The 9,856-nt window shown below is 47.8% G+C and overlaps 2 protein-coding genes across 3 annotated transcripts in view; one reads left to right on the top strand and one right to left on the bottom strand.

Annotated features, from left to right (window-relative positions):
- LOC139424363 (metal transporter CNNM1-like) overlaps positions 1 to 4,171 on the bottom strand; it is a 15,128-nt gene extending 10,957 nt beyond the window's left edge. For both annotated transcript variants that reach the window (XM_071176107.1, XM_071176108.1), the window contains exon 1: positions 2,595 to 4,171. In XM_071176107.1, coding sequence (XP_071032208.1) covers positions 2,595 to 4,029 — 1,435 coding nt within the window. In that variant the 5' untranslated portion in view covers positions 4,030 to 4,171. The remainder of the gene's footprint in view (positions 1 to 2,594) is intronic.
- A 1,964-nt stretch (positions 4,172 to 6,135) lies between these two features.
- Positions 6,136 to 9,856, top strand: part of LOC139424364 (4-hydroxy-2-oxoglutarate aldolase 1) — a 17,060-nt gene continuing 13,339 nt past the window's right edge. The window contains exons 1-3 of the mRNA XM_071176109.1: positions 6,136 to 6,835; positions 8,316 to 8,444; positions 9,316 to 9,443. Coding sequence (XP_071032210.1) covers positions 6,601 to 6,835; positions 8,316 to 8,444; positions 9,316 to 9,443 — 492 coding nt within the window. The 5' untranslated portion in view covers positions 6,136 to 6,600. The remainder of the gene's footprint in view (positions 6,836 to 8,315; positions 8,445 to 9,315; positions 9,444 to 9,856) is intronic.

Below are 9,856 nucleotides of genomic sequence, written 5' to 3'. Positions count from 1 at the left end.
AAAGGGAGGAGGAGAATAGAGGGGAGGTAGGGGTTGGAGGGAGTAGGGGGTGGGAGGGGGCGTGCAAGGTGATTGAGTTGTACACTGCTCAGGGCTCCCCCTGGAGAGAGAGGGAGGGGACAGAGAGACTGAGAGAGAGGAAGAGTGAGAGAGACTGCACTGCAGACACCAGCAGCTGAAGATTACATCATCAGCCATTATGTAACACAGTCAACACTTAACACACATCTTTGAACACAGCTGCAGCTACCCTCTCTTTCTCTCACACACACACAGCTGCAGCCCCCCCCCCCCCCCCCCCCCCCCCCCCAACAGCGTCCACAAGAGATCTCCTTGCTGTTCCTACTGTGCTCCCCTCTCTTCGCCCACTCTGGCTGTGTCTCACTCTGACTGTGTCTCACTCTGACTGGGGGAGAGAGTGAGAAAGAGGGAGAGAGAAAGAAAGAGAGAGAAAGTGAGAGAGCCGAAAAGAGAGAGAAAGAGAGAGAGAGAGAGAGAGAGAGAGAGAGAATGAGAGAGAAAGGAAAAGAGAGAGAGAGAGAGAAAGAAAGAGAGCGAGAGGAAAAGAGAGAAAGAGAGAGAGAGAGAAAGAGAGAGGGAGAGAGAGAATGAGAGAGAAAGGAAAAGAGAGAGAGAAAGGTCTAGCAGCACATTAACAGCTCTTACACACATGCTATTTCAATGTTTGGTTTGATGTGATACTCAGCTCCCACACCTAGTGTCTCTAGGCTTTAACTCAGCTCCCACACCTAGTGTCTCTAGGCTTTAGCTTAGCTCCCACACCTAGTGTCTCTAGGCTTTAGCTCAGCTCCCACACCTAGTGTCTCTAGGCTTTAACTCAGCTCCCACACCTAGTGTCTCTAGGCTTTAGCTCAGCTCCCACACCTAGTGTCTCTAGGCTTTAGCTCAGCTCCCACACCTAGTGTCTCTAGGCTTTAGCTTAGCTCCCACACCTAGTGTCTCTAGGCTTTAGCTTAGCTCCCACACCTAGTGTCTCTAGGCTTTAGCTCAGCTCCCACACCTAGTGTCTCTAGGCTTTAGCTCAGCTCCCACACCTAGTGTCTCTAGGCTTTAGCTCAGCTCCCACACCTAGTGTCTCTAGGCTTTAGCTCAGCTCCCACACCTAGTGTCTCTAGGCTTTAGCTCAGCTCCCACACCTAGTGTCTCTAGGCTTTAGCTCAGCTCCCACACCTAGTGTCTCTAGGCTTTAGCTCAGCTCCCACACCTAGTGTCTCTAGGCTTTAGCTCAGCTCCCACACCTAGTGTCTCTAGGCTTTAGCTCAGCTCCCACACCTAGTGTCTCTAGGCTTTAGCTCAGTGTTGGAATACACTCTTGTGCACTTGCTTATAAAGGCTACAGACACTGTGGTAGGGAGGGAGGGAGTAGTCTGTTGTACTGGCGCTTTGCTGATTTGTTGTTTTCACACACACACACACACACACACACACACACACACACACACACACACACACACACACACACGCACACACTGTGGCTGTGTTGAATGCAGCATCACAGAGGACAGATGAAGAGAGCGAGAGGGAGGGAGGGAGGGAAAGAGGTCGAAAGTGTTCTCTGAATATTTAATGTCTTCTCTCTGGGGGGCGGAGCGATGGATGGGTGGAGGGAGAGAGGGGAGGGGGTGTCATGACAGGAAAGGACATTCGAAAGATAGCAGCCTTTTATGTCTCTCTCTCTGTCTCTCTGTCAAGCTTGTGCTCTCAATTCAATTCAATTCAAAACGCTCTCTCTTAAACACACACTGTTTTGTTATCTATTCATTTGTGTGGATTATACTGAGTGCTGATCTAGGATCAGGTCCCTCTTGTCCATGTAATCTAATTCATTATGTGATCTAAAAGGAGAAACTGACCCAAGATCAGCACTACTTCTCTGAGATGCTTTATGAATACGGGTCGAGACAGTGTAAACACATACATCTACTGAAGGTGTCCTTCATGTGTTTCTCTAGCACAGCCTCTGCTCGCAACAACATGAGAAACGCTGACACTGCCTTCTTCCCCCATAAACAGACACAGACCACATGGCAACATGGCGCCCTGCTATTGGTCAACAAGAGACACACCCACCAAGCCACCTTACCTGCCCATATCATCATAAATTGCCCATAAGGAATAGGCTATATCCAAGGCGGTATTCCAAACGCCACCCTATTCCCTGTGTAGTAGACTATCACTGGGATGGGATGTCCCTGTTAGTCACACTATGGTACAGCGCCTCTTATGAGCAGACAACCGTTGTCTCCACAGAGAGAATCTCACTGAAGTTACTTTATATCACTACATTGACACTGGTTGGCCCGACATGTAAACTGGTGTAGTTTACGGAAATTAACAATAGGAGCTTAAACCAGTGACTCGGCCAAGAAGGGAGAGAGAGGAGGGGGGGGGGGGGGCGAGAGAAACGGGGAGAAAGAGAAAGAGTGAGGGGGGGAGTGGGATGGAGCGAAAGAGAGGGGAGGGAGAAAAGGAAAGATAGAGAGAGAGTGAGAGAGAGGGGAGACACAATCATCATACTATCTTTTCTAGAGTTTCTTGGGTGATCTTACTTCCCTCCCCCCCCCTCTCCTTACCCTTCTTGAACTCCTCCAGCATGGCGTCCAGTTTGGTGTCGTTGAACACACAGTGCATGGGGTGTTTATAGAACTGTGTTATGGTCTTCAGATGGGTACAGTCATCCGGGTCAACGAACGCCAAGTCCTTCACGAACAGAATATCCACAATGTTCGACCGCAGGTTTTCGAACACCGGGATGCGCGTGTAGCCGCTCTGCATAATCTCCGACATGGTGTTGAAGTCTAGCACCGCTTCCGAGGTGAGCATGAAGCAGTCGGTTAGCGGAGTCAGAACATCTTCTACGGTCTTGGTCCGGAGCTCGAGCGCGCCCTGTATGATGTTGAGCTCCTCTTTAACCAGGTCGTGGTACGGGTCGGTCACGCGCAGCATCTCAAGGAGTTTTTCCCGCGTATAAAAGTTACTGATCTCCTGGTGGAGGATGAAGTCCAGGAGTTTACTGATGGGGTAGGAGATGGGGAAGGAGAGAACCATGAGAAGACGGGTGACCCAGATGGTTTTGGACGCGATGGCCAGGCCGTGCCGCGACGCAACAGAGTGTGGCAGGATCTCCCCAATGAAAAAGATCCCAAACGCGCAGATAATGGTGGACAACCAGGTCATCCCCAGGATCTGACACATCCACACTGCGAGCGCCGCGTTGATCAGCGCGTTGCCCAGCAGCAAAGTGCACAGGACGTAGTTACCGTGCCGCCGCACGGACTCGATTTTCCTCGCGTATTTCTGCTCCTTGTCCGTGCCGCTGTTCTGCAAAACCTGGAGTTCCACCGGGTCCAACGCGAGCAGACTGAGGTTCAGGCCACTGAAGAGCGCCGAGAGGGCCAGTAACAGAACCGATACTAACACTTGAAGCCAGAGGTCCGGTTCGGCCCCGCGCTCCACCACGGCGACCCAGAAATCCCGGGTCCGGTAGTGCTCCCATTTGGACCCGTCGAAGGCACAAATCGAATAGTACTTAATCTTCTCTCCCCTGCGCAGGTTCTTAGCCAATACTTCCACCAACACGGAGTTCTGACTCGAAGCGGACTTGAAAGAGCCCAAGATCTCAATATCCGAGCTCCTGGCGTTTTTATCCATGCACATATTCCGCTTCGGGTGGACCTGCCCCTCTCTCCCCGGCCTCGGCTCCTCGATGAATGCTATCCAGGGAGCGGCGTTGGCTCTGGCCCCAGCGGTCCGGTTGAGCCTCTGTGGGGCTGAGGCGTAGTAGACCCGCAGCATGAAGCGGGTTCCCTCCGTGGCTTTCAGCACCCCGTCGTCCACGGACAGCTCTCCCCCGGTCTCCTCCGGACGGAAGCCGAGCAGGGCGAGGGACGGGGAGGGGATGAGGCAGAGGGAGAGGAGAGAGAGGAACAGCAGCCGGGCTGGGGAGAAGGGTACCCTGGGGAAGAGGGGGGCGGTTCGGGACCGGGCAGCTACATCTTCCGCAGCCATGATGCAGAGTGAGATTCTCCGCCACACTACAGATGCGAACCGACCGAGTCACGTGGCGGTGGCGCGCTCACACTCCATCTGCCGGTGGTGGGTGGGGGACCAGTTCCTTTACAGCAGCTGCATTTCCCGGTGTTGTTGTTGCTGATGCTGATGATGCTTCTCTACTCTACTACACCATGCAGCTAACGGGGCGGCTGGCTGGCTGGACGCCTGTAGTCAAGTCCTTGTTTTGGTGGGCGAGAGAATTCACCAGAATTATGTAGTGACGTAATGCAATTTTGCACGAAGATGCCGGCTACGAATGCCAATAGGCACACGTACTGAGGCACACGTACTGAGACACACAGAAATAGAACACGGGAAGTTTCCATTCCAGATTGCTTCCCCAGTAATTGTCCAGTGGTAAATATAATAAGACTTCATTATCAGATTCCTTATCAATCCCCCCACTCTGTCTAGCTATTCTACTCTCTACACCCAAACTGAATCTGTTTTTGCGCACGGACAAATAGCAGCCTATGCTACTACCTGCACTGCACCTACAAAAACATCATTCCAAAGATGTCTATGTTTTTGTTCAGTGGGTTTATAATTACGTAAACAGCGTAGTCATCCTACTGGTATGTCTGTCTGTCTCTCTGTTATATTCCCATAACAACACTTTCTGGGCAGACGGAATGGAAACAAAAATAACTGCTGAAAGAATGTCGTGGATCGGATGTGGCTTTTATGAAACTATTATCTCTCTCCCTCTCACCCTTCTCTCTCTCTCTCTCTCTCCCTCTCACCCTTCTCTCTCTCTCTCTCTGTCTCCCACTCTGCATCTCTTTCTCGCTCGCGCTCTGCCTGTTTCTCTCCCAATTCTCTCTTTATCCTACCTATCTCCCTCATTCGCCCCCCCCCCCCCCCCCCCCCCCCCTTCTCTCATACATGAACAAAAGGCTGAGGAGCAGTATATTGTTGTGTAGAGTTGGCCGAGACACAGCCTGGCTCAGTAAACAGCTCTCCCTGATCAGCGCCAAGGCCAGGACTCTTTCAGACACACAGACCATGCTCAGAATGGTGATTATGCCTCCAGACTACACAAAGGTTCTATATAGAACCAAAAAGGGTTATATCGTTTGCTTCATGTATGGAACCCCTAAAAGTTCCATAGAGAACCCCAAATAACCCCTTTTTCTAAGAGCATACCTAGAACCAGTACCTGGTATAGTTTGAGGATAACATTAATAATATGTATATTTTTAATGACATTATGCAAAGTAATCTGATGTGAAGCAATATCATTTGTGAATTAGGACTATTGGGATTTCAACGTGGATCACGTGTGAGTTGTCTTGTGTGTCGTCATAATATCATGATTGTAATATATCGGCCATAATCTCCAGAAGACGGCGGTATTGTACAACATATATGTGTGCTAACAATAATTAATGATAATCTATCCATCTTTACCTATAACTGATTGAAGCCCTGGTCATAGCTGTAGTAACATCACATATTCTATAGACTCATGATCCATTGTCCTCATAATAAATGACATCACCCAGGTTCCAAAGAAACGTTATGATTTGCATATGGATATAGTATGCGAGATTTGGTCATTTAACAAAAACATTATCACTCATATCGGTAAGTAGCCTACTTTCGGAGGTTTGTTTTTCTAAACATCAAAAATACTAATCTTTCTTTAGATTAGTGGATGGCTACATCTCATTATTTTAATACTCTTTTGAATATTCGATGATGGTTGTTGACGTCAACCGCCTGTGTTCAATGGAAGGACTCTATGCCACTTGCCTCATATCATGAATATGCATAGCCATCTCGAGGCAACTGCGATATAAAGTGTTTTTTCTCTAAATTGCGGTGATGTCACGTGTGCTACTTATATCAGCACACTCTAACAACCTAAGCGTTTCAAAATGTCTATTCAATCAAATAAACCTCGCGTAGCACACGGGAGGTTAATAAGCCATTCATTGTTTGTTGTTGACCAAATTCGACACTCATTGACCGACAAAAACAAAAACTCCTTGCTTGGTGTGATAAAAAACGTCACCTGCTGGAGGGAGACCGACTTTCCTCCGAGTCTGGCCTCTCCTTACCTCTTCATCTCTGCCCAAACTGAAGCAAGCCTGCGCTGCAGCCTAACCAGCTTGAAAGTTGCTTAGGTCCTACACCCCACTGAAATGCACATATTTTATTCACCGGTATGACTTAATTCAATGTGCAAATGAGAATGTCCGAATAGTGATATTGAACTGAAAGTGTATAGAGATCGGCAACTTTGGAGAGTTTAGGCCTATATTCTTGGGAGCCCACAACTCGCCTAGCGCATAGAATAAACATGGGTAACGTACTTGTATTACTAGACTCGCTGAGGAAGGCCACCTGATTTCCAAAGCTGGGAAAATGTCAAACCCCCTGAACTTTTTGTCAATATTTAGAGAGCGTCGTTGCATATTAACTGGGCTGGCATAGTCTGTGCAACATCTGTTGGTGTCGGCCACCGTACTTTGTCAACCCACCCGCTTCTGCAGCCAAAATACAGCCGTTCCATTTGACACAATGTTCGGTGTCAAAACTCTCCGAACTGTCGGTCCAGCAGTGTGTAGACGTGGTGCCTCTGTGCTGTGGAAGCCAACTAGGACCCAGAGCCGAACCCAAAGCGCGGCGGCTGGACAGAGAGTGGACATCGGGGGGATCTACCCGCCAATAGCCACGCCGTTTACTCAGAAAGAGGACGTGGACTATCAGAAACTGGATGAAAACCTGCAGAAGTATGCAAAGATTCCTTTCAAAGGTAATTACAATTTACAAAGTATTTTCTGCAATGACTGACTGGTTTGTCCTGGTTCAAGTTGTTGTATTGTCTGTCTTCTTTGCAAATCGAAATTAATTATGAAAATGAAGACGACATGATCAGAAGATAATACATTATTTTGTATGCATATTAGTCTATGTAGTCTAAAAATATTGCGTTTCCCGACGAAAGTGTCCTAACAGTAGCCTATAGTCTAATTGTGACAATTAAACCTATATCTTGCGTTGAGAAGGCAGTACCGTGGTCGTGTCGGTGGCCTCGTTTGTCATATAGATTGTCAGCCACTTAATTTGGTTAGGGGCCAGGCCCAGGGGCAAGGTCCGACAGAGGTGCACGTTTGCAGGCAAGGTACAATATATTGGTATAGTCCCCAGTGGAGGGTGTTTAGTGCCCTCTGGCCGATTCCCACGGTCAGTCGCGTTTTCCTGTATACTGACGTTTCAGGGCTAGGCGCTGTTCTTTCACGACTTGGATCAAATCAAAGTTTATTTGTCACGTGCGCCGAATACAACAGGTGTAGTAGACCTTACAGTGAAATGCTTACTTACAGGCTCTAACCAATAGTGCGAAAAAGGTATGTGTGTAGGTAAGTAAAGAAATAACAGTAAAACGACATTTGAAAATAAGAGTAGCGAGGGTTTAAACAGTAGCGAGGCTATATACAGACACCGGTTAGTCAGGCTGATTGAGGTAGTATGTACATGTAGATATGGTTAAAGTGACTATGCATATATGATGAACAGAGAGTAGCAGTAGGGTAGAGGGGTTGGCGGGTGGTGGGACACAATGCAGATAGATAGCCCGGTTAGCCAATGTGCCGGTTGGTCGGGCCAATTGAGGTATTATGTACATGAATGTATAGTTAAAGTGACTATGCATATAAGATAAACAGAGAGTAGCAGCAGCGTAAAAAGAGGGATTGGGGGGGGGGGGGGGGGGACACACACAATGCAAATAGTCCAGGTAGCCATTTGATTACCTGTTCAGGAGTCTTATGGCTTGGAGGTCAAATCTGTTGAGAAGCATTTTTGTCCTAGACTTGGCACTCCGGTACCGCTTGCCATGCGGTAGTAGAGATGGCAGGCAGCTTTGCCCCAGGGATGTACTGGGCCGTACACACAACTCACTGTAGTGCCTTGCAGTCGCAGGCCGAGCAATTGCCGTACCAGGCAGTGATGCTCGGCCTTACAGAGGGTAGTGCGAACAGCCCAGTACATCACTGGGGCTAAGCTGCCTGCCATCCACGACCTCTATACCAGGCGGTATCAGAGGAAGGCCCTAAAAATGGTCAAAGACCCCAGTCACCCCAGTCATAGACTGTTCTCTCTACTACCACATGGCAAGAGGTACCGGAGTGCCAAGTCTAGGACAAAAAGGCTTCTCGACAGTTTTTACCCCAGTTTTTACCCCCAAGCCATAAGATTGATCGGTGCAAACATGATGGTGTTCTGTGTTCCAGGTCTGGTGGTGCAGGGCTCTAATGGAGAGTACCCGTACCTGACGGAGGAGGAGAGGGTAGAGGTGGTGAGGAGGGTCAGACTGGCACTGCCCACAGACAAGCTGGTCATGGCAGGATCCGGATGTGAATGTAAGGCCCTGTGTGAGTCTGTGTGACCGAGAAGGAGACCATGTGACTCTCATTAACGTAACTGACCGATGACCACCTATAGGAACCATATGAAAGATGTCTAACAAATTGTACAGCAAAAATGTGTTCATGTGCGAAGTGTGAATACTGTGATTTTGACTATTTCAGGAGACACTTTACCTCTCAGCCCAGCTATAGAGTTTTAATATCATGCGGTTTTATTGGCTGATAATGGTTGTCCAATAAACCCAATAACACAATCTTTTATTGGGCTGTATAGTCATTGCTACCACATCATGCCCCTGTAATGCCCCAGTGTTAACTACTGAAAGGGATGGCCACTTTCCTATATTGTATAGGTTACAACATGACATTAACATGGTGCACTTAGCCTACCTAGAGATGTTACAACACAGTACATAGCCAGTAATATAACATTTGAAATGTCTATGTTCTTTTAAAACTTTTCGAGCGTAAAGTTTCCCTCGTTTATTTCCCTTTTGTTTATTATCTACTTCACTTGCTTTGGCAATGTAATGATATGTTTCCCATGCCAATAAAGGCCTTTAATGGGATTTAATAGTGTTGTAAACATGGATCTGAATAAATCTCTTTCTCTCTTTTTTCTTTTTCTCCCTTTTCTTTCTCTCTCCCATCTCGCTCTCTCCGTCTTTATCCTTTCTTCTCCTTTCTTTCCCTCATTCCTTCTGATCCCTCCCTCCCTCCCTCCCTCCCTCCCTCCCTCTCTCTTTCTTTCATTCTTTTTCTCTCTCTCTGTCTCCCCCTTATCTCTCCTCTCTAACCTTTCCCTCACTCCGATCTTTCCCCCGCACCCTCGCTTTCTCCCCCTCTCTCACCTGCCCCCCCTCAGCCACCAAAGCTACAGTAGTGATGACAGAGAGGATGGCGGGGGCGGGGGCAGACCTGGTTCTCGTGGTAACACCATGCTTCTACAAGGGCATGATGGACAGCAGGGCGCTGGTTCACCACTTCACACAGGTCAGCTGATTTTTCTACTTCTTCTACCTCTACTTCTACTTCTTCTTCTACTTCTACTACTACTTCTTCTTCTACTTCTACTACTACTTCTTCTTCTACCTCTACTTCTACTTCTTCTTCTACTTCTACTACTACTTCTTCTTCTACTTCTACTACTACTTCTTCTTCTACTTCTTCTTCTACTTCTTCTTCTACTTCTACTACTACTTCTTCTTCTACTTCTACTACTACTTCTTCTTCTACCTCTACTTCTACTTCTTCTTTTACTTCTACTACTACTTCTTCTTCTACTTCTACTACTACTTCTTCTTCTACCTCTACTTCTACTTCTTCTTCTACTTCTACTACTACTTCTTCTTCTACTACTACTTCTACTTCTTCTTCTACTACTACTTCTTCTACTACTACTTCTA

Source organism: Oncorhynchus clarkii, chromosome 13 (genome assembly GCF_045791955.1).
Source record: "Oncorhynchus clarkii lewisi isolate Uvic-CL-2024 chromosome 13, UVic_Ocla_1.0, whole genome shotgun sequence".
In the NCBI taxonomy this organism is placed as follows: Eukaryota; Metazoa; Chordata; class Actinopteri; order Salmoniformes; family Salmonidae; genus Oncorhynchus; species Oncorhynchus clarkii.
The sequence above is the reverse complement of the archived record's forward strand: the minus strand, read 5'-3'. Positions and strand labels throughout refer to the sequence as shown.